Source organism: Carcharodon carcharias, chromosome 32 (genome assembly GCF_017639515.1).
Source record: "Carcharodon carcharias isolate sCarCar2 chromosome 32, sCarCar2.pri, whole genome shotgun sequence".
Lineage (NCBI taxonomy): Eukaryota > Metazoa > Chordata > Chondrichthyes > Lamniformes > Lamnidae > Carcharodon > Carcharodon carcharias.
In genome coordinates this window covers 21587347-21613231 of record NC_054498.1, presented here as the reverse complement: position 1 = coordinate 21613231, position 25885 = coordinate 21587347, and the positions used below count along the sequence as shown (strand labels likewise).

At 39.4% G+C, this 25885-nt stretch overlaps 1 protein-coding gene across 1 annotated transcript in view; it reads right to left on the bottom strand.

Moving 5' to 3' along the window:
• Positions 1 to 11497: 11497 nt before the first annotated feature.
• LOC121272136 (fibrillin-1-like) overlaps positions 11498 to 25885 on the bottom strand; it is a 639088-nt gene continuing 624700 nt past the window's right edge. The window contains exons 61-65 of the mRNA XM_041178628.1: positions 24655 to 24783; positions 23404 to 23523; positions 15752 to 15983; positions 15078 to 15255; positions 11498 to 12914 (exon numbers count right to left, since the gene is read on the bottom strand). Coding sequence (XP_041034562.1) covers positions 12525 to 12914; positions 15078 to 15255; positions 15752 to 15983; positions 23404 to 23523; positions 24655 to 24783 — 1049 coding nt within the window. The 3' untranslated portion in view covers positions 11498 to 12524. The remainder of the gene's footprint in view (positions 12915 to 15077; positions 15256 to 15751; positions 15984 to 23403; positions 23524 to 24654; positions 24784 to 25885) is intronic.

Sequence of the window (25885 nt, the reverse complement as noted above, 5' to 3'; positions counted from 1 at the left end):
AATGGCAAAATTCTCCCTCATGACTCGCAACAAAGATATAGCTCAGTGAGGAAGGAGGACTCTAGGAAGGGGATAAACCAACAATGGTTAACCAAGGAAGCTAAGGATAGTATCACATTGACAGAAAAATCATACAACGTGGCAAAGATTAGTGGTAAGCCAGAGGATTGGGAAAGTTTTAAAAGCCAACAAAGGATGACCAAAAGATAATAAAGAAGGAGAAAATAAACTTTGAAGGTAAACTAGCAAGTTATATAAAAATGGACAGTGAGAGCTTCTTTAAATATATAAAAAGGAAGAGAGAGGCCAAAGTGAACTTAGGCCCCTTAGACAATGAGGCTGGGGAAATAATAATGGGGAACCAGGAAATGGCAGAGGAGTTGAATAAATACTTTCCAACAGTCTTCATGGTAGAAGACACTAATAGTATTCCAAAAATACTAAATAATTGAGGGGCAAAAGGTGGGGGGAGGGGAGAGGAAATAAATACAATAACAATCACTAGAGAAGTACTAGGGAAACTTATGGGGCTAAAGGGTGATACATCCCCTGGACCTGATGGGTTGCATCTTAGGATATTAAAGGAAGTAGCTACAGAGATAATGGATACACTTGGATTCTTCCAAGAATCCCTAGATTCTGGAAAAGTCCCAGAGGATTGGAAAACTGCCAATGTAACACCCTTATTCAAAAAGGGAGACAAAAAACTATAGGCCAGTTAGCTTAACATCTGTTATTGGGAAAACGTTAAGAGTCAATTATAAAGAATTTAATAGCAGAGCATTTAGAATTATATAATCTAATCAAGCACAGTCAGCATAGCTTCATGAAGGGAAAATCATGCCTGACAAATTTATTAGGGTTCTTTGAGGAGGTAACAAGCAAGATAGATAAAGGGGAACCAGTAAATGTAATATATTTGGATTTCCAAAAGACGTTTGATAAGGTATCACACATAAGACTACTTAATAAGAGCCCATGGTGTTGGGGGTAGTATATCAGCATGGATAGAGGATTAGCTAACTAATAGAAGACAGAGTGTTGGGATAAGGGGGGTACTTTCAGGATGGCAACCTGTAGCTAGTGGAATGCCACAGAGATCAGTGCTGGGGCCACAATTATTTACAATATATGTTAATGACTTGGATGAGGGAAGTGAACGTTTGCAGATGACACAAAAATCGGTGGGAAGGTGAATGGTGAGGATGACACAAAGAGCCTACAGAGGGATATAGACAGGTTAAGTGAGTGGGCAAAAACTTGGCAGATGGAATGTGGGAAATTTGAGGTTATGCACTTTGGCAAGAAGAAGAGGAGCTGAACATTATTTAAATGGAGAAAGACTGCAGAAAGCTACAGCACAGAGGGATTTGGGGGTCCTCGAGCATGAATCCCAAAAAGTTAACACCCAAGTTCAGCAGGTACTAGGGAAGGCAAATGGAATGCTAGCCTTTATTTCAAAGGGAATAGAGTATGAAAATAGGGAAGCCTTGCTAAAACTATACAAGGGCACAAGTTAGAATACTGTGAACAGTTTTGGTCCCCTTATCTAAAAAAAGATGTACTGGTATTGGAGGTCGTCCAGAGAAGGTTCACGAGGTTGATCCCGGGTATGGAGGGATTTTCTTATGAGGAGAGGTTGAGTAGGTTGGGCCTGTCCTCATTGGAGTTTAGAAGGTTGAGGGCGACCTTATTGAAACATAAAAGTTTCTTAGGGGGCTTGACAGGGTAGATGCTGAGAGGTTGTTTCCCCTTGTGGGAGAGTCTAGGACCAGAAGGCATAATCTCAGAGTAAGGGGTCACCCATTTAAGATAGAGATGAGGAGGAATTTCTTCAGAGGGTAATGAATCTATGGAATTCTTTACAGCAGAGGGCTGTAGAGGCTGTGTCATTAAGTATATTCAAGGCTGAGATAGACATTTTTAATCAGTAAGGAAATCAAGGGTTATGGGGAAAAGAAAGGAAAGTGGAATCGAGGATTATCAGATCAGTCATGATCTCATTGAATGGTGGAGCAGACTTGATGAGCCGAATGGCCTACTTCTGTTCCCACGTCTTATGGTCAAATCCTTCCATGGCTTTGCTCTACACTACATCTGGTAGCCTGGTAGTGTCTCCGATCCTGTGTCCCTGCTCATACATTTCCCTCAACAGTGACTGCACTTCAAAAGCACTTCATTAGCTCTAAAGTACTTTGGGATGTCCTCAGATCATGAGGGGCACTATATAAATGCAAATCCTTTATTTTCTTCCAGTTCTGGCCAACTATGCATCTATGCATCCTCTAGCCATCAACCGCCAAGATTCTGTACTTTGGAATTCTCTCCATAACTCTTGTCCCTGGCCTCCTTCACTTTTCCCATGCCACTGCAGTGTCCAATGGTCTTTTTGCAAAGCACCTTGGGTTGCTATCTAGATGTTGCTATAAGAATATAAGAACTTGCTCCATGCTTCTCAAGTATCTAACAACTTAATTTTTGTAAAGGCCCTAAATTCAGCTGTGTACTGTGCAATGTATTAATAAGCTTAAAAAGCAGAAAACACAGATTTAATCAAGAAATACTGCATTGCCAGACAGACATCTGTTATCTTGTAAACTGAGTCAAATATGAGCATTCACATTCCCCTCTTGATAAACAATGCATTCCTCCTAATCCTCAAAAATGCACTCGCCACAAAAATTATTTCTTTTTTCATTTTATAGGAATTTTACCACCACATATATACATACATCATGAAGGCTTATCTTTATGGAAAAGCTGCACAATGTTGGCATGGAACACTGTCGTAACTTTAAGAACACCCTTTTCCCATGGTGAAGTAAGTCTAAAAGCAATGGGGGTATTAAGTGGGAAAATGCAAAATGTTTTTGCTTATAAATTGTGGTGACATTGAGGTAGAACTTCCCCCTGCTGCTTTGTACAAATACACAGGGCATTGAATAATTAGGGTTGGGCTAAGAGAAGTATTTGACACATAGGGCAGAATTCTCCCTTCGGCAAGCGGGAGTGGGGCCCGCTCGCCGATGCGTAAAATGACGCACGGTGATGTCGGGTGGGTGTCCCAACGTCACCATGCGTCATTTAGATAGTCAAAGGCCTATTAAGGCCAGTTAACAAGCAATTAAAACAATTGCTGCCTGTCCAACCAACCCAGGCGGCCTTCAGAAAAAACATGAAACTTCATCCACTGGTGGGGGGGGAGGGGGGATGAGGCTTCAGGAGGGTTTTAAAATTTGTATACAATGCTTAAATAAAAGAAATTGACATGTCCCAGCTCACGTGACAGTGTCACATGAGGAGACCTGTCAGGAATATTTTTTTCTGCCCTTGACTAACTTTTGAATCTTGAGCCGATCTCCCTGAGGCAGCACTTTGCCTCAGGGAGATCTGTGCGCTCTTTTGTGCGCATGCTCAGGGAATCCACCTCCGCCCGCACAGGGAGCGCACAGTGCTTCCAGGTGGACCGCCCACGAAAAATGGTTGCGCACCCCCAACTGGGGGCGCTGATCGGGAACCTGCCCGCTCACACACAACCCTCCCCTCGATGGGGGAAAATGCTGCCCATAGTGCTTGAATAACCTCAGAGTGATTGCTATGGCCAAAAAGTACAAAGGTGGACAAGAGTTTTTACACTTTTTCTTTCCAATGATGTATGATCCTGAACATAATGCCAATCAGAAGGATTGACTTCCATTTCCCTTTGTACTTGTTGGGCCCCATGTAGAGCCCACTTGTTGAGCTCTAGATCAGAATTGATACCTGCTCTCAGTGGGGATTAAGAGCATGTGATTAAGAATGTGCACGATGGGATTCATGGTAGTCAATATGCCTGCACTCCTTGATTGTGATTTTGTGAATGAGGCAGAATCACACCCCATTCTGTTTCCCAGCTTGTGCAATTTCTACTTATTTATGTTTCTCATTTGTACTGTCCTACAATACATTTAAGAATGGAGAAAATTATGGGTTTCCTGCTTTACCATTACATAAAGCTAAGTAAAGGCACCAATTTGGTCTGTTGGTTTGTTCTTCCTGGAATAGCCCATTAAAACCAACAGGATTTTAGCCTAGAATGCAATCCAAGTCCAAAATTTGCTTTATACTATTTGGAACCAGTGTCTTGCCTTCACTTTAGGCTGAAATAATTTTCTGAAATTACCTTTGTTCTTGTCTATAGGGTGGACCCTCATTTGCTTCCTTTCAAGGCTGAAATGTTTAAATAATCTATAGGAAATTGTGTGGTACGCCCTGACCTTTGCTTAGTGTGGCCTGTTTCATCTCATAATACAAGATTTTGTACTGCTGATCTTTTGGCTGGTTTTTAACTTTTTTGCCCATAATTTCTTAGGTTCCAGGACTTTGTCTTATTCCAGTCCAGCATTTTGTCTTTGATTCTTTGTTATCCATCCCTAACCTTATACTGAATCTATTTCCATTTTTCAATTGTTCTCCTACTTTCACATCAGTTATTTGTCTCACTTCATTTCCCAGAACTTTTACTCATACACATTATTGTGCAGTTCCAAGTGTGTGAGCCACAAATATCCATCTAGCACATAAACATGACAAAGGTTAAGTTCTTGGCTTCTTCTCAAACCTGCGGGTTATCATCTTCTTCCTGCACACATTATGGTCATTGAAGAAGGGAGGGCGTATCAAGTACAGATGGCTGTGAAAAACTCCTATTTATATCAGAAACATTCTGTTCCTCCAGCCTTAAAGTTACCCTGATACATCAGCATATTTCCGTATGTTTGTCCAAGTCGATGTTGTCCCTACAGATAAAAGATCAGAAGGGTTCTCTACTGCCACCTTTAATGGCCTTGGTGTTGGAACAGGTCTACCATCAACCTGTGTTTCTACCAGTAAAATCCAGCTGTTGTCTCACGTCTTAAATGGGTTAAGGCTCCAGCAGCTGCAGTGAGGGCATCTAAGCTGGACAGACACCATGCTGATGGTTCAGCACTCTACTCAAAAGAGGAAAATTTAAGGCCTTTTTCATAGACATGACTGGAGAGATTGAGCATCTCTGATCCTTTCCAAAGACTCTTTGGGTACAGTCAATCACCAATAACGCTGTTACCTTTGTTAAATGAATTCTGCTGTAACTTGCTGTCTTATGAATTTCACCCACAAGATATTTGGAAAGGGGCATACTCCCCTTGTTACTGGGATGCACCATGTGCTGGACTTCTGAACTCTTTCCCTGTGAAGAGAGCACAGCAGAATGCAATTGAGTATAAAAGTTCAGTTGTGGCAGCTGTATGAACGTACAAGATTGAACTTCCCTGGGGGAACATCTGGGAGAACACCATGGAAATCTAGAGGGCTATCTTCAGTACCTTGATGATATGACACATGCCACCGCAGTATTTTGTTTCATACATGGCAAGTTCATAGTAGTCAAGCACACACTTCAGAGCATCTGTGGCCAATAAACTCAACCAAGTACAATTTCTTTCTTTGACCTCTTCCGCCTAGTGTTGCCTCTCGTTTTCTGTTGGTAAACCAGCCTGTCATAGAACAAACAAGTTATTTACTCATGTTGTTAGCAAAGGAAGGTGGGTAGATGCAGCTGTTTTATCTGCCCGAGTGTGTCAGAGAAAGCACATATCTATCATTTATATTGAGGCAAGTTATCTGTAAGAGATATGAATTTATTTACACTATTTCAGGAAAAGAATGCCAGTTAGTGTACATTTATCTTCCTTATGTCATCATTTCCAGAGTCACCTGTCTTTACTGGACAGTATGTGCTTTTCTTACAAACACAAATTAATTAAACCAGTCAGATTACTAGTCAAAATAGGATTTTCACTATTTGTAGCTCATTAATTTCAATGGCATGGTTGTGATGGTAACAGTGCATGGAGACACAGCTTTTATACATGGGGCACTGTAATCTGGTCTTGTTGATGTTAACTCTTGAGAAATGATATAGCCATACTCATGTAAATGCAGTACAAATATCAGTCTGAGGAGACTCTTACCTCATCACATTAGGCTGGATTCAAACCTGCATTCCAAAGAGGAAAAGTTTATATACTTATCCAGTGCATACACATGCTCTTTTCTGGTACCTATCAATAAGTTTCCTGCATCAAGGGGAAGGGATTCAGTTTATTGCAAGCATTTGTTGCAATTTTTTTCCGTGACAGAGTAAATTATCCTCAAGTAGGTGTTGTGAACTTAATGGGACGTAAGGACCTGTACAAGTTGTGGGGTAGAAATTCATTTTGGGGAATACCATAGAACGGATGATGTTGTATTGGCTGTCTGTTACATGCACCACTTGATTTTGAAATAAATGGACCTGAATATTGAGAGGGTGTATAATGGGCACCTATCCATACTATCCATATTGTGCGATCAACCAAAATAAATTTTTACTCCTATTTATTTGGCTATGAAAATAAGAACGTTCCTTGAAGATTTGCTTGTATTACTTTTAGGATATAACAAAGGTGTAACCTTTAGTATTCTTGCATATGATTTGTAATCCCTCTTTTACTTTTTCTTACTGCATCAATGAGGCAGTTTTTGATATTGCTGAAAAAAGAGACATGGCCAAGTTTTTTGTCTTGCACTCATCAGGACACCTTGCAAGAATACCAATATAAGGGGAAAAACAACAATTTATACTGTATGTGAAGAGATTGCTGATTGGTTGGCAAGTGGTGTTGCCATGGAGAATGCACCACTGATGATGACGTGCCTGTTTCAGCTAAACAAAATAAATGACAGCCATTTGCTGATTCATTCCTTAGGGCAATGCCTTGACCAATCAGAGTCACACTGTTTGGCTTAAATTTCAACAATGCTTGGCAGTTAACTGTCAGTCACCATCACTGGGCATTCTCCATGGCCACTTGCCAACAATCCACTCTTTTTACATACAGTATAAATTGTTAATTTTCCCCTTATATTGGTTGTGAGATGTCCTGATGAGTGCAAGACAAAAAGCTTAGACATGTCTCTTTTTTCAGCAATACTCAAGTTCAGTACTACCAAAGGCAGTTTTTCTTTTCGCATGAAAGAGTGTGAGTAGGTGATTGGGCTGTAGAGGCTGAGTCATTAAGTATATTCAAGGCAGAGATAGACAGATTTTTAATCAGTAAAGGAATCAATGGGGAAAAGGCAGTAAAGTAGAGTTGAGGATTATCAGATCAGCCATGATCTCATTGAATTGTGGAGCAGACTCAATGGGCTGAATGGCCTAATTCTGCTCCTACGTCTTATGGTCTTATCTGTAGTTTCATACAATGTCTTTGGTTATGAATCCCTTTTCAAGATTTAACAGCAAGCAAAATTTTTCACGTGGTGCAATAACTGGGTTCCAATATTCTACTGTGGATCACAGTACATGTCTTTAAGGCACCAAATTTATACTTACTATATTCCCCATGTGTGAAGGAGCAGAGAGATGTCAGGCATCTCTAAATACAGAGGGTCAGAGATAAAACCAATGGGAGATAAATCCATTGGTTTTACAGCAATATTGGAGGTCATCACCTAACTCTTGGCTAGTGATGCTGTGTGGTTTGAGAAAATTAAGACAGCGGAGGATGAAATAATTACTTTAAAGTGTGCTGAACAAAGCCTCTTTTAAATGACAGTGTTGGTTTTGTTTATTCAGCATTTAAAAAAGTAATTTTAAAATGTTTTAGAAAGAAGTGTGGACAGGGTTAAACCTAGTCACAGTTATGTTTAAGTAGGACACAGTTTAAAAATAAGGCATCTCCCATTTAAGATGATGAGGAGGAATTTTTTCTCTGAGGGTCATGAGTCTGTGAAACTCACTACTTCAGAGAATGGTGGAGGCAGTGTCATTGAATATTTTTATGACTGAGTTAGATAGATTCTTGATTAACAAGGGAATCAAAGGGCATAGGAGTAGGAAGGAAAGTGGAGTTGAGGCACAATCAGATGAGCCATGATCAGGCTCGAGGGGCCGAACTCTGCTCCTAATTCGTATGTTCGTACATTAGGTGGAATGATTTATAGTCTCATACATTACCTACTTTCATGAATTTCCATTCATGAGATTTAATAGTGAACAAAATTCTTCAAGTAGCACAAAATGGGTAATTTGAGCAAATAGAATTGATGGAAATAAAACAAGGAAATAAATCAATGCAAAGAATCACCCATGGTGAAAATATTTTGTTATTTATCTTATTAATGGGCACAAATATAGGGTTATAATATCTGTGGAGTGGCAATCACAATTGGATTGCCACTCCACTCCTATTTACTTACACTAAAAGGCAGCCTTTCTTGCCAGACCTTCCGACTTGGGCTGGGTGAGAAAATGCAGTGCAGTTGTCCAGGAATCCTCTCAGTTGAGTGCAGGGGATTCAGACGAAAGAAAAACATGCCCCCATTTTTACGGCACTAGCTGTTCATAAAGCAGGTAAATTTAAAGGTCCAGCCACTTTGAGAAGCCGGGGAGAAGGCGAGTATTAGGTAAGTGGGTGGGGTGGGGGAGTTTGGGGAGGGGGGGGGAAATGATGGTCGGGGGAGGTAGGATGGGAGGAGTGGGAGAGTTGGTAGGATGGTGGTGGCAGTGGATGGGTTGGGTGGTCATGGGGGCGGAGGGGTGGGGGCATAGTGTAGCTGGTTGGGGGCGTGCACAGAGGGTCGTGGTCGATTTGGGTAGCCGAGGGGTGGAGGGTACTCGGGAAGGCAGTAGGGGGTAGGGATGTGTAGTCAGGGTGGGGGTTCAGTGGCGATTGGGAGGACTGTCAGGGGGTTGGGATTATTCAGGAGGGGGTCTCGGGGCAGTAGGGGGTGGGGGGGGGAGGTGGTCAGTACTATAGTTACCCAGGAGTTAGAAATGCATTAATTCTTCTAACTTTGACTGTAAGACAGTTGGAACCATCTGAAGACTGTGATTTAAATTGGAGTATCAGTTCCCAGTGCAGGGTAATTGCCCAACGATAGTTTGAACTTAACAGGCAATTGCCACGCACTCCTCACAGAGGGGTTCTTCTGGGGGGAAGGGTGGAACCCCTCAAACCCACCAAAGTACAACATCCTGGAGATCAGAAGTTATGGGCCATAATGAAAGGCTTTATTGCTTTAGAGGGTGTGTGGGATAATGATCTAAGATCATCAACAATGCTATTAATCATGCTTTAGCACTGAAAGGCTGCCCTCTTCAATGGAAAAGTTGTGGTCTTACCAAGATGAAGAGTGGAATCCTTGTGAACTACCTCATCCAGCACTTGTTTAACTGCTAAAATAAGTGTCCCTTTAGGGAAAAGGTTGGAAGGACTTGAGGTTAAATGTTGTGCCTCCCTTACTTTATGAAAAAAGAAAATGACTTGCATTTATATAGCACTTATCACATCCTCATGATGCCCCAAAATACTTCAAGGTCAATAAACTATGTGTAGTGATTGTTGTTAGCAGGCAGACTTTATCAAATATGTGCACCAGAGGCCCAGAGATAGGTAATGAGATAAATTACCAGTTAGGCTGTCTTTACGATGTTGCTTGAGGAATAAGTGCTAGACAAGAATACTGAAGTTTAATAATGAGTAATGCACAATTGAGACCTTATAAAGTTGAAGTTATTAATCTTGCTTTGCAAATCATAGTTAATAATCTTTAATCACCATTTTGTGTTCAATGTAAAGTGAACATAGTAACCAGGTGGAATCTATATAATTGCTTACTGCGCTTAAAGGAACAGTAATGAACATTAAATTAAATTAGAGCAATACTCAGAAACAGGTACTGAAAGGGCCTTTTCCTCAAATATCCATTTGAAATCCACTCCTGATTTTAAATCATTAAAACATGGCAGCTGTGACCCATACAGCATTAATGCCCAACACCTTGGAGTGGGAAGGCACAGGTTTAATTCCAAACCCTGTTCATTTCCAATCTGAACTGTGTCAGACAGTAATACCAGAGGGCAAAAAAAAACAGGCAACAATATTCTGCTTGGGTAGTATTTCGTAGTTCCTGGTCAAAAGAGGAACTGATGGGGAAAGGCACACACCCACCCCGTTAAATTACATGATTCAAACTGACCCAGAGTAGGCACACAAATCATCAACCTCTACAGCAGGTTTCAGTATGCTAATCAGTAATATTGCATCTGCAACCTATTCCCCCAGCACAGAATGAAAAGACATTTAACAGCCTTCTCAAAATTAGACAATGATGTATTTCTGCTGGTGTTCTGACACTGAGTTTGCGTATATTTGATCAATGTGTACCTACAACTTTGGTTACTTACCTCAATATAGTTCTCTTACTAACTTATTCATTTGAGCTTCATATATTTAACTTAGATGTCTGCTTGCTGCTGGATAAATCTAGTACTGTACTGTTCAGTATATGCTCAAGTATTAATCCAGAATTGCAGTAGCTTTTCATCCTGTCAATTCCAAATAAGTACTATAAAATAGATTCTGACAAAATATTGTTTAAACATAGCCAGCTTCCTTAAAGGATATGAATAAGGTAATGTTAACAGCAAAGTCTCAGGAAAAACACTAAACTGAAGACTACTATAGTTAGCAAACATAATGCACAGACATACCTTAGGAGTTGTAATAACTGATTGCATTCATGTAGATTCCCAGTGAGTAGATAAAAATAATCAAAGTCTCCGGAATTCCCTCCCTAAACTTATTTGATTCATATTAGTATCTTTTCCTTTAAGTTGCCCTTTAACCTGTTTATTAACTGTCATTCTAGTACTTATGCAGCTCAGTGTCAAATTTTATTTGATAATGCTACTGGAAAGCACTTTGAGATGTTTTACCACGTTAAATGCACTATATAGATACAAGCTGGGCTGTTTATTGCGAAATATATATCCAGGAATAGCTACCACAAGTGACTGTATAGAATGCCACATACCAGTGTGAGGCATAAGTGCTCACACTGCTGACAGATGAGTGGCAGAGAAGACACGTCATAACCAAGAGGAATATGGTCTAATTTCCAAAATTTAGATCTATGGCAATTCTAAAGACTCCACCGGAAAAGATTTCCTCTGGTTGCTTTTTGTTAGCAGCATCCTAAACAGCAGGAAGATCTACTATGATTAAGAGTAGTTAGTTTATAACATGATTTTATTAGAAATAACAAATAAGAAATCTCTCTGCTTTTTCTAGTATTGTTTGTTGTGTATGGTGCACATTTTATAGTGTGGGAGAGGTTTTCTTTTTTGCATATGAACATAGAGTGCGAAAATTGATGTCACATATTCAAAGAAACATGGGAATAATAAACATGACAGACATTTCTATGCCACAGTATCAGTCTTTTCTTCTGGACATGATTCCTACTCCAGCTTTTTCCCATACCAGACATTTGAGCTTACATGACCATTTGTTTGCTTGAAAGTCACAAAAGAGAAGTTACATTTCCAAATATACTGTGAGATGGTAAGGGATGTCAGGCAGCGGAAAAATTAGAGACAGTAAATTAACCCTTGTCCATATGGAATCATAACAGTTAACACAGTGAGGTATTAAAACTGAAAATACTGTTTTATTGTGGAATTACTGACATTGAAAATCTAAACACTTGTTGACAGTGAACTGCATAAAAATACTGGTACTGTTATATGTTGTTTTACATGAGACTGTGTTTGACAGTTTGATTGTCTCGCTTTAGAGAGTGCTATAAATCCTATGACCTGATTGGTTCCTGTTCATTAAGTCCTCAATGTGTGTTTTATTATTCACAGAGGGATATTGCATCTAATTTTTAGAAGTAGTTGTTCTTAAAGCACCATTACAACACCCTCACTCAGGGTTGGAATGAAAACACACACAGACACACACACACACAGACACACGCACACATACACGCACACATACAAGAAAAATCTGGTATACAAAATTTTCCATGATAAAAAGTAGCATAGTTGCAGTATACACACACTTAATTTACATGAGTGAAAAATGCATAATTGAGATAAGCTATTGAACTAACTTTGGTTCTTTGTAAAGTAATGGAACAAACATCTGGTAATACTTAGACTGAGTAATTGCATTTTTGGCTACCAAGTTTGTAAAATATTACAGTGCAGTCACAATCTAGGTTGACATGTTACTAGCACCAGGTACATATATAAATGTTTGCTCTAGTGAAATGTAACTTGAAAAGTAAAATTTAAAAGATCAAAAATATGAAGTGTCTTTCAATGCAGAGCGAGATCTTATTACTCTGCGAAAAACAATGGAAATTCGTGGCATCAGTGGTCCAACAAGTGGATTGGAAGGTCCATGCATGTATTTTTCAAGATTCAACATATCATCATACAACATCTAAAGCTAGTCATACTGAAATAGCAGCGCTGCATTTATACAAAGCCTGAGTAAGTGGTTTAGAGCTATGGTATGCATCCCCGACTTTACTTTTCTAACATTAGATGTAAGCAGTGCTCAGTCATATTACAATTAATAAGAGATTGTATCCATGATATGTAGAATCTGTTTGGCAATAAAAGAATCCATCTTTTGGCTGAAGCAGTGTGATCTTCTGTTTCTGTATTAATGAAGCACAATCTGAATTTTCATTTGGAGGATTCCACCAAGCTCACCAGTGAGGTAGTCTTTATCATACTTATCTTCAAGACGATCAAGTTCCTTCCTTTTAAAGAGGGGCATACTACTTATTTCTATTGAGTAGGCTCCAGGTACTGGCTTCTTCTTGGTCAGATGCAGATAGCTTATACCATCCTTTTGGTTAATTTTGAAGAGACCCTTTTCATTGCCAAGGTCAATCAAGTAACGTACATGATTTGTCAAGGTAGAAATTGCTGGAATAAACTGTAGGATATGGTCTTTATTGCTGAGTTCAGAAATGTTGAAATTGAAGGTAAATTGATTTTCTGTACTTAAACTGGCAAGGCTCATTGGCAAATCATCTGTACTTTTCTCCTGAAAACAAAAGAATTGGAATGCAAATTTGTTTAATGTGATGAATTATGCATCTGAAAACTACTTTAGGACTTGCAGCATATTTCCAATATGGACCATTTGTTTATTAAACAAGGACCTAATATCTGTGTGTTGCCAAAAGAAAATAGTCCGACTGAATGTTTGGGCAGACATCTTTCAGGTGTCATTTGGGAGCAGGACATTGGTCACAAAATTTACATCACTGCAAATAAAAAATGGGAGCAATGGCCAATTCCTTTTTTACTAAGTCATGTCTGTAAACAAGTGGTGTCTCTTTGATGGTATACTATTCATAGTATTTTGATTTGTGATTATAAACAGAGAAGAGTATTAGTGTTCTGGGGATTTTGGCATTAAAATATTGATATTTTGAATTTTCAATTCAGAAAAAAATTCAAAGAAATAATAATTCCTGTAATAATGAAAGGATGTTACTTCCATGAAGAACTAAATATTTCATAGATACAACATACATGATACAATTCACAATTTATAATAAAATATAAATTGAAGCATTAACTTTTATTCATAAAATATTCTACAAACATGATTAACTCCACTTCTAACACTTGTGCTTTTCTATGTGCAGATTGGTGAGTAATTTTTAAAGTTCTTAAACTTAAAACTATTTTTAATCTTTCAAAGTTTTCTAATTGCTTTCCTCATTACTTCTAAGTTTGTTAAACTTTTATTGTAATGTAACTAAATGTAGGAAAGTCTTGATATGAATTTAAAAAGTACTTAAAATGAAATAAATGGTATAAAATACATTTTACAGTACTGTAAGTGCAACCTAGTAAAATAAGTAACAACTTCTATTTTTTATAAAAACACTCAATTTTGCTTTTATATGTTCTGAGCTTGGACAGCTGCTGATAATAGGACTTGTGCGTTCAAAATGTTTATAGTGAGGATAATAGACTTTTGGATTCATTCCAATTTTCATAATAGATCTTGAGAGTTCAAAATGCTTATACAGTGGATAATAGGTGGGAGTGGGTGGAGTGGTGTTGATTGTTCTGCAAGTTTATTTGCTTATACATTTTGTGTGAGAAAAAGGCTTTCCCAATACAGCTTCCACTGTAAATTACTTCCCACCCTAGTCCTGCACCTGTGATTAAAAGTTCTAGACATTCTGGTGTAAAGTTCTGGCAACTTCAGGGGCACCTAGCCCAAACCTCTGACAGCAAGGTGAGTATCAGGGGCACCCACAGAGGGGTCTGGGCAGTGTACCTCTCCCTGGGTCCTGAAGCTCTTCAACAACAAATGCCTGAATGTTCGCCGCTACTCCAATCGGAAGATCTGGGGTATGATATTTCTAAGAATCACTGCTGTGAGTATGATGTTCTTAAAGAGCCCCAATCTACAATTCAAGGCAAGAGAATTGTGTAAGATCAATTTAAAAGAAAATGCCCTTAGATACAATTTTATTGAAACAAATCTTAGATTTTTTTGCTGCATTCCATTCATGGAAAGTTAAAAGGAAATCAATGAGAAATATATCCTGGCTCTACTTTCCTTTTGTAAGTAAAATCAATTTGACTATAGGGTTACTTTTGCTGAAATAAATTAAAAATGTTTTAGTAATTTAACCAGAGAGGGGCTATGGGAACTGCATCGTTTAGCAAGAATGCATTCCATTAATTGTAATAGGTTCAAAGTACCTTCAGTGAATTACATAGTATCAAAGTAAATCTCTTTTAACCCTTAACCTTTCCTACTCTCCCCATCTCACAAAGTACTCACATCTAACATGAAAGATGGGGTGGGAAGACTGCTAGACCCCTGCTAAAGCAGTTCTGAACTCTACAAGCATAGGCCAACAAACACATATTGATTCTGCTTTTCCCTTTTTCTCTCTGTAAACACCTCCCCTTAACTTGACATTCCTCCCAAAGGAACACGCCAAATATTAAAAATTTGTTGCTGAGAATTAGGGTTGTGGGCCAAATCCACATTACAATATTTCAAGTTATCATATGTTACTAAAATGAGTCATTGTGGCAATGTTCATGATGCCACATGAAGTTTAATGTTGAAGTGAGCACTTTTAAATGTCCAGAACACCACCTGCTAAGTATGTTCTCTTCTGACATACAATGGCAACCATTGCTAACCAACATAAAATTAAGCAGCACTTACCTCTGCATCATTTGAAATCATAGCTTCTTTCTCATTTGTTGTTCTTCGTGTTCGTCCCTTTGGGTAGCCATTAATTTTGCAGTCATAGCACACCTCAGGTGACAGACTGTTGTCCTCTGTGTCGCCTCCTATTGGAAACATCTGGCCTTTGCTGAATCCTACTCCAGAGACACAGTGCCTAGTGAGATGTTAAATACAAAGTAATTTATAGATTACTGCAAATTATTGAAGGTATGGAGTCAATTTTTATCTTCACCACCTGGATGGTAATTCCTGCCTGGTGTTGAATCCTCTCATTTTATTGAAATCAATGCACTGAAAATCAGGTAGGTTATTTGTTTCTCCTGATTACTTTCCAGATGAAGGTGAAGAAAATGTACCCCATGGAAACTACAATTAAAGGTACAAAAATTCACTTTCATACAAATCTAGGCTCATTATCTACCTTATCTTACAAAACGCAATTGAACATTGCTTCCAAATTTGAGGTATAATTTGGTATTAGAAATCTGTAAATAATTGCCGAGCACTTATCGTTGACACTGTAGCTCATATCATATGTCTATATTAAAAAATAAAATTATTGCTTAGAGTTACATTAAGGAAATGATTAGGAAGTCAGTGAAGGAGTTAGTTTTAAGTTGCAATAGTTTTATAATGTTATCTGCTTTTACCCTTGGCCAACTCGGTAGTATCCAGGTGGGCAGCCACATAAGTAACCTCCATCAGTGTTTGAACAGCCATAGTTGCATGGATTTTTGGAGGATGAACACTCATTTACATCATGACAAGACCCAGTAAGCTGCTCAAAGGAGAAGCCTGTTGGACAAAGACACTTGTAGCTTCCCAGTGTATTGTGGCATGAAGCTCCTCCACAAACCTGAGAATTCATGCATTCATTTTCATCTGTTGGACAAGAAAATATTGAAAGAATTATTTAAACAATTTGAGGATTCAAATTTAGATGTTTTTAAAATTTGTTTTTTTTTGTTTCTACTACCAGCTTGTCGTATATATTAGGAAAAAATAAAACATTCAACGCAAATATAAATATTCAATACTTAAATTGCCCATGGTGTTACATTCATCAACTGACTGTGGACAATTCCATAAACTATAACTGCACAGAAACACGAGAATCATTCAAAAGGATCTTTCTGGAAATGAGGGAATAGTAATGCACATCCCTGTGTGTTTAAATTCTCAGGCCTCACACTTGATACTAACACTTTATTTCCCTGGCACAAATTTTGGTCATTTTTCTATCAACGTTTAAATTACCATGTCAACATTTCCCATCCAATTTCGCTATGCAAATATCACAATTTCGTTGCAAGCTCTGGGCATTATGAAACCCTGTGGAGATAGGATAGCTACTTCAGAAACACACTGCACAGGGCTACATAATGCTCAGACCTTGCAACTATATGAGAGCCACGCATGCAGAAGACAGTCAATAGTGGCCCAGAGGTGACTATCATTTATCTCTTTCTGCTTGGCATCTTGACACCTCAGACAATTGATGTTAGCAATAACAAGCCATGAGGGATCAACTCTGCATGTTGGATTCCAATGTATTGCAATGTTGTCCCTTCCCCACCACCCCAAGTTAACTTGAAAATGAAAAGCAGGCCCCTATAAGAAAAGTAATGCTGAAATTCCAACCCAAACAGAAAATTTAATTCAGATAAACTACTTTGCTGGTAGATTTTAAATATTAGTTACTGCTGTTAAATTTCTCAAATATTATTGGAAGAATTTTCTCCTTGTCAGGGGGGAAATGCAGGAGCTAGCATGCCTCCGATTGGCGCCCCCAATCAGATGCGTGCCGCCATTTAATATGGCCTGCCCAGCATGACATCCACCGGGAAGTGCTATGCACTCCCTGTGCGGGCGGGCTGGGGGGGGGGGGGAGACACGACGACTCCCTCAGTCGAGAGTGCGCTCTTTCCCGCATGTGCGCGAAAGAGCGCACTCATCTCTCTGAGGCTAAATGCTGTCTCAGGGAGATCGGCACCAAATTTAAAAATCGTCAAGGTGCACAAAATTTCCGTCATCTCCCCTCGTGTGACACTGTCACATGAGTTGGGACATGTCCATTACTTTTAACCAAACATTTATTAAATTTTTAAAAACCCTCATGAAATCTCATCCTGCCCGTGGATGAGGTTTCATGGTTTTTCAGAAGCCCACCAGGGCTCCCGGCCTGCCCGCCAACCTTAAGGTTGGACGGGCAGGTCCATTAATTATTAATTACTTTATAAATGACCTCAATAGACCGTTGACAGGTTGGCAGGTGCACAGCTGATTCAGCTACACCCACACCGACCTGAAAATCGAAATGACATGGGGTGGTGTTGGGACTTCCGCCCGACGTCATCCCGCGTCATTTTACGCATTGGCAAGCAGGTCGCGCCTCCTGCTCACCGACCTAAAGATCCTGGCCTAAATGTAGCACATTGCCAAAGCCTTTGGGGTAGCAATTTGACTCAAAGTGGCATCTAGTGGGAGGTATAGGATTGGCTGCCCACTATATGCAGTGCCTGATACACGGTTCCATTGACTGCAATGAATTTGAATATCAAGTGCTGAATATAACGGACAGCCAATCCAATATTGACTTTTGCGCTACCATCCGAGACAAATTTCTACCACTCACACACTAAAATGCACTGAAACTAAATTGGTCTACTAGATCGATACTCTAAAATCTATAGTCAGTGTGCTTAGCAAAGACTCTTTCACATAGATTTGGGAAAATATATCTATTTATATTTAAGTCAGCTCACTGCAGTACAGTGAAAACATCAATGCTCCATATGTGTATATTTTCTCCATTCTTTTAATATTTCAAGTGATGTTCATGATATTATCAAGAGTCTGCTGGTGGACTACAGGAAGACAGTTTATGCAATAAATCAAGAAATCTTGCTTAATAAATACATTGTACATATATTTTTTGAGCAGGAATTGATTGATGGCTTATTTTAAAAACCTTGAACATACTCTCATACTCTTTTCACACTGCGCCATTTATAGTCAATGACACTCACCATCTTACCTACTATGTATCTTTGCCTCATTTTCCCCATTTCCTCAATCCTTCTTCCATCCATTTCTTTTGGACTTGCTTGGATTGTACTGATCTCTGTCCCAGAGTTTGCCTGCATTTTTTCATGAACTTGTATTTCTCCCCATACCAGATTAACTTACATGCTTCCTACACAGGAAATCTTTCTTGTTCTTTTTATTAACTTCCATCATCCTCCCCTTTATATCTTGGCCTATTTCTCATTGTTATCCATTCTTCCTTATCAGATTTCTTGATTTGAACATTGGAAGCACTGAACAGTCCAAATTTCTATAATGCCTCAGTATCTTGCATTATGAATATATTAAGAAGTAATTTATTTAACCTTTGTAAAAAATGGTTGTAAAAACTCAGCCATGGATTATACTGGCATTGAACAGATGAGAGTAATGATCTCAAAAGCTGATAATTAAGTAATCATTATGATTATGACCATTAAATGCAATTTATTGTAATGCAAAAGCTGAAATCAGTAGGGCTTTTTGCAAGGGTGTGTATATGGCAATAATTAGATGTTGCACAGAACACTTACATTGAAAGGAAAACTTGAGATGTGGGGAAGTAATTTCAGTGTAAACAACTCACCCTCACAAAGAGTGTAAGGCAACATTCTTAAATATACTTCTTGTCTGACAAAAAAATATTCTGGCTTGTCCAAATCCACTAGCATGTTGTATGAAATGCCCTGGGTAGAAAACACAGACTCTTTACAACATCACCCCTCCCCCCCAGATCCACCCTGCCAAGAGATGTTTAAGTTTGGCACACTGGCTCATCAAACAAAAAAATAAAGCACTGCTGGTCTCCAGAGGATGAAAATCATAAAAATCTTTTAAAAGTAAAGTGAGGCATACATTACAAATATTGAAATTATCAGTTGGTTAAGCAGCAAGGACAGTGGCAACCTTTCTGAGGGTCATCCTCCCTCTCCCTTTTAAAATTTTAGAGTGAGCAGTTATTTTGCCAAATCAATTTTGTTTTATGGCCAGAATCATTTGTGTATTCCTAAAATGCTGAAAACACATGTCAGATCATTCATGGTTTTGAAGAAGTATCCCAAAATGTTCACTTGTATATTCTATCTGCAGATGTTAACTGATCTATTTGTCTCCAGAATCTTGTGCTTTCCTGCATCTGCCGCCAGCATTTTGCCTTTTTATAATGTTTGTCCACTATTCATTTCTCTTTTATTGGTTAATTTGCTTTTTTGCAATTATTATTTTGCTAAAAAGTCAGACATGTTGCTGAAGCTTTTCATCTTGCTCTCATCAAGAAAAATGCAAGAATGCCAAATGTTAAATGGTCACAGTAATTTATGCTACAGGTGAAAAGGGTGCTGACTGGTTGGCAATTCGACTCTGGCTGAGTGTTGCCATGGAGAAAGCAATAGGCTCCCCACACTTCCAGATAATGCAAAATAGGTGCAAGGCTTGAACATATTCCTTTCGCAGAGAACGGGTTCCTGCATATGAATGTATGTTGCTTCTATCAAGCATGAATGACTCACATTACAAACTTGATTATCTTAAATTGGTTCTTAGTGCAGTCCCTGTGCAAGTGCTGCCCAATCATGGAATCATATCTAACTGTAGGTGTTTTCTTTTGGGTTTTGCAAATGCCGGCAGGTTGATTATGGACTGTAAACTGCCTATTATGAATAACCAAAGAGCCATGCAGTTTGATTCGATCAGCCAATCATAACTGGCATCGTACCGGCACTGAAGTTATATATTTAATAGCATTGCTGAGCCATTCTGCAACTACTTTACTCTGCAACTTATTAATTCCCAGGCTCCACTGCAATTCTCATAAAACATTTTCGGGAGGATTGGAAAAATTTGCAAGATATAACTTCAGTGTTGACAATATTGCTAAGAATTTAGAGAAGAATACAGAGATGGCCTAAGAGATGCTTCACAACATGAAATTGCTCAGATAACCAAGTTACACAAGACTTGTGAGTAAATATCATGAGAATGCAAGTAACCACAAATGCTGACATGTGCCTGTTGAGCCGAATGACCTGTTTCTGTTCTGTAAATACTATACAATACTATGCGATAAAAGTAGATAGCTCTGAAATAAGTTCTGAGGACAAAAAACCATCCTATTAGCTGCCAAAATAAGATTACATCATTAAGAACTCAGCTGTCAGGTGTATTTCCTGTTGTAAACATGCCTTAGTGGAGATATCCTCATATAAATGACAACTTGCCAGTGAAGGATGCAGGTCCCTAGTTATTCACTGAGTCAAAGAAATACTTGGGAAATAATTAGTACTGGTCTTATGAGAGATCACATGTGTTTGCTGATTTGGCACTGGAGCAATTATCATATAACTATCAAGATTTAATTAAGTGCCTTGCTTTATCTGCTCTCATCACCTTTGTTGAGAACATTTTATTATTATGATCTCCCTCCATTTTTCCTCCTATTCACTCATCACCCAAAGACCAGCTTCGAACTCTAGCCTTATGGGCGAGTATAACTTGTTTCCAAGCTAAAGTCAATAAAATTTCCTAACTGGCTACCGAAGTATGGCATAGAGGTTAGTTTCTTTTGCTCCAATTTTGCTTGCGTTCATTGTGTCAAGCAGCTTCCACTCACCATTTCAGCAGCAGTGGGACTTGAGCCAGGAATTCACCACTGTGTGGCTGCACACATTACTTGATGGTCTTCTGTGCTGCCTTTCTAACTAGCTTTGACTTTTTAAAATTCTTGCATTATCTCCTGTTTGAAAGAGGCTCATTTTTGAACACTTTTTGGGAATGTTTATTATTGGATATCCTGGAGAGTTATTTGCTGGCTATCTTGGGGAGTTAAGGCTTAATAATCAAATTTTCTATATCTTGGAATTACAGGTTTTCTGCTTTATACATGATGACTCAGGATACCACAGGGGAAAACATAGCTTGCCTTCTGCTTTCGTTATCTGAGCATTACCTATAACAAATGCTTGTACAATGAAATGTGACTAGGAAGACATCAACCATGGGTGATTAAAGTATAATTTTACTGCCTAATGTAATAGATCTGGGTAGGGGGATTCATTTGCTATAATATGGAAAGGTAGTCAATAAAACATATTCTTAAAAGAATTTGAGAACAATTAACGCAGCAAGTCTTGTTTGGAAGAGGGAGCTTTGGAGTAAACAAGCATAATTGTTTACATGAATGGAATTTCTTCAAAGGACTCAGGATATGTCATGAGGTCTTAAGACAATAAGATGTAGGAGCAGAAGTAGGCCATTTAGCTAATCAGGTCTGCTCTGCCATTCAATGAGATCATGGCTGATCTGATAATCCTCAACTCCACTTTCCTGCCTTTTCACCTGATGAAATGGTGCCCACATGTGCCCGCATGGTGGTCTCCATGGGAAAGATGGCGGATGCCATGGAGACCCTGGTCCAGCAGAACGCAGAGATGCACGCAGACCTGCACTCATCATGGTAGCCATGGGTATGTTCCTGCAGTGGCAATGCTAGAGGGAAACGGGGCACCTTGACAACCCTCCAGGTGCTCCTTCTCCTCAAGGAGTCAAGCTGGGTGCCTTGGGTACCCAAATGGAGGAGGGTCTGCAGCTGGACACCCCTTGGTCATCCACTCAGGAATCTCAGAAGCTGTCCCCTTTGTCTCTGAGTCCCCTTTGCTAGTGACCCCCTCAACTTTGTCCTCAGTCACTGCAGAGGGAGCAGCTGGCCCACAGGAGGAAAGCCAACGCCAAAGCCAGGTGGGGCCCCCAAGGCCTCAGCCCTCCAGAAGACCTGTGCCGAAGTCATCAGAGGCAACAGGGCCAACCATTGTTCAGGCTGTCTCCATTCCTGCTGTGGGTGTCAGGGCAGCACCTAGCAGTGTTAGGCCTAGAAAAGTTAGGAAATTCTGATCACAATTGGTTGCATGGGTGAATGCATTTTATCACTTTATAACCTCAAAATATGTTCTCTTTCACTGAATAATGTGTAATGGTGTCTTTCAGCTTCATTGACAGGCTTCACGAGTCCTCCCACTGCAGCCCCCACCCCAACTAGCAGTCCAGTTGCACACACCCACCTCCAGCCTCTTCACCAACACCATATCCCCCCTGCCTAGCCCCCGCCACCTGGGGCTCACCTCCCCTCCCTGAGACCCCCAAAATTTACCTGTTCCTGGACTCCATTAGACTCTGGGACTGCTTGCAGTCCCAGTCCTGTCCACTGCAGCTTCTAGCACTGTTGGGACTACAGAGCTACCAGCCAATCAGATTGGCTGGTAGCCCTCTCAGTCAGGACTTCCTACTGAGCGAGGGACGGAAGTCACGCCTCCAGGCAGTTAATGAATGGCTGCAGGGCAGCCAGTATCTGTGGTGATTTGTTCAGCGCTAACCCTCGGCAGGAAGGGGGACTCACCAACCTGAAAAATCCTGGCCTAGATCTGGAAAATGATGTTGTTAAAGTAATGTGGAGCTCAGATTTTTCTATTTGCAACTCTCTGTTTAGTTGAAAGTAGGATTTCTCTTATTGCCAAACTGTAAACTGACTCTAAAAGCACTTTTAAAACTATCATATACTTTGTTTTGGCTATTTTAATAGTTGCCTTTGTGCTTTGCAAGGAACTATTACAACTTTGGCAATTACAGTATCAAACAGTGATATGGATCCTCAGAGAAGTCTGTTTTCAATAATTTGTCAGCAGATATATGGATACAATAATCACAAAGTGAGTGCAGTTCTTTCTAAACTCCAATTTTTTTAAAATGCGAAAATGAATCTTTTGGTGTTAAACTTTCCTAGACCCTGAACAAAGAGAATTATTTACAGCATCATGCCTTCTACAGTCCTAAATATATTTGAACTTACATGGAATGGGAGCCAAGTAGCTTTAGTGGTAGTATTGGATTACTTGTCAGAAACTGTGCATTCAAAGTTCAAACCCTTTGCTCCCTTAGATGGTTGTTTTGGTTGTTCCTTTGGACTGCCACATAGAACATCCTCCAGTAAGAGAGTGTTCCATCTTTGGCAGAGGCATGATGATACATAGTCAGAGACTGCTAATCTGTCCAACTGAAATAGTAAATTGTGGGCAGCATTGACAGTGTTCATATAAGTATCTCACTGTCCTAAGTAGGGAGGTGGGAGTGCTGAGAAGGAAATTAAAACTGAGCGGAAATAGTTATATATTGTTAACAAAATTATCATAAAGACTCTTCGTTTGAAACATTTATCTTCCTAACATTATTTTAATGGCGAGTTACTTGCCAACGCATTGATTCCATTGATAGTGCTGTAGATAGCCATGTGGACAGCCACATCGATATCCACCAACCAGGTTCTGACAGCCATGTTGGCAACGATGGCTTCCTTCACATTCATCAATATCTAACAAGTGATAAAAAAATACACATATTTAACAACTAAACTCCAAAGTTAATATACACACTGAACAGGAAGTTTTTTTTATGGGATTGTGATTACAATTACAATTACTTTGTATGGTTTTATATGCACAACTTTTCTGTGTGTTTTTTAAATTTTCCATTGCTGCAGACCTCTAGTGAATGCCCTGTTGAGTATTTATGAGCTAACATAGCAAACAATAAAGTTCAGATTGGTCACCAAGATTCAGCTGTTATGTGGGTTATTTTGGCTGTACTTTTATGAGACCAGTATAATAAGATTTATTCCCAAGTGATGTTAGTTGGAATCAGCTGTTGTAACTTCTCCTTGATTCTGGCCAACACAAAACAGTCTGTTCTGAGGATGGTGTCTAACCTAGGCAAAACATAACACACAGCCTGACAATGGTAGTCTTGGTAACAAACTCAACTAAATTAAACAAAGTATTTACACTGATGAATGAAAACTGCCATAGATAAAACTTGCCTGACGGTATTGTAATAGATATAATCCTCAGGGCTCTTATAGACATTAGCAAGCGCATTCTTGGCTTGACAGATAAGTGCCCTGTATAGCATTCACATACTGCACAGTATGGTTTGGAATGTCAAGTCCTTCAATGGCAACGATAAGGTTTTTGATTGTTGAGAAGAGCTTGTGAAATACAGATTCTACAACTGTCAGTAATATTTACAGCTTCATTTGAATCAAGGACTGAATCCTACCAACTGCAGTACCTGGTTACAATTTGTATTAATGTGCAAAGAAAAAAAACTGAAGCCAAAATAACAAAAAAAAAATTTTAACATGAAATTTATATTAATGCAAATGTGTAAATTTTCCCATATAATCTGAATGTGATTTAATAGCTTACAATTGAAACCCTAGTGGCCTCATATTTCTTGCAACTAGAGTTAACTGGTTATGTTGCATCGTTATACAACTGTAAAACATTATTTTTTTTAATAATAATTACAGTTTATTATGCTGGCTTTGGATCTCAACCTATATTTAATGACATTTTAGTACTTAAGATTTTTGACAAAAGGCACAAAATTATTTGAAATGATTGCTATCCAGGATATTTTTTTTCTGGTTCTATTCAAACTCTACCTTCACAGCTGTGGCCAGTTTGATCCAGTGAAAATCCACGTTGGCATTCACAGAGAAAGCTGCCTGGGGTATTCTGGCACACTCCTTTAGTTCCACACACATTTGTTTCAGCGATACATTCATTGTTATCTGCAAAAGGGCATCAATCAAGGCATTTGGTTAGCCAGTGAAGACATTTTTTTGCTGTGACTTAAAGGAAAACTCCAAATTTCAGGTAACTAATACTTGACAAACACAACATCACCTCACTCTTTAGTGATTAAATTGTTTAAGCTACTTTAAGATTATATGAATTGTCTTGATTTTACCTTCTCAAGCGCTAAGATGCTCTATTTTTAATTCATCTGAACAGGCTCCCAAGTTTTAGCAAATAATGGCCCAGCTCTTTTAGTCTCCAGATCATTGGAAACCAGATGTACGACCCAAGATGCTCGTTGGGACCTCGCAACGTCCTGACACACTGACCTCCGTGCGAATTTCTTGGGAACTTCCAATGGGCAATTCCCCTGCTCCCTGGGACCCTCTGCAAATGTCTCCAACTCTTAGTTAGAGTCAAAGACTTCAGACAGCTACACAGTACTTACCTGGATAGTTACCCAGGAAATGTCAGGGCAGAAAAATCCTAGCCTAACTCCCAGATAACAATATAACTGACCCCCGACAGTAATATAGTTGAGGGAGTAGGCCATTCAGCCCATTGAGCCTGCTCTGCCATTCAATCGGATCATGGCTGATCATCCACTTCAAAGCCTTTTTCCCCCACACTACTTTACATCATTGTTATTTAGTATTTTATCACATACACTGATCCCCTAACTCCCTTGACCACCCGACTACCCACCTGGATTACTCCCCCAACCTGACCACTCCACTGACTTAACCTGACTACTCCTGCTGCCCACCCTACCCATGCCACCTCACATACCTGCCACCCTATCCACTCACCACCTCACCCATCTACCTACTTACCTCATCCACCTACCCCTGCTACCACCCTGTCCATTCAATCATTCATCCACTCAACCATTCACTTTCATCCATTTACACATTCACTAACATTCACACTGGACATTTAAACTTTCCTTAGGGCAGCTAGTGCCATAAAAAGGGGGCATGCCTTGTCTTCCCCCTGACACTACAGCTGATATAGAGTTCTTTGTGTGACCATATGCTCTGCATTTCTAAAGAAGGAAGCTCAGAAGACCTGGCCAGGAATACAGAGCGCTATTGG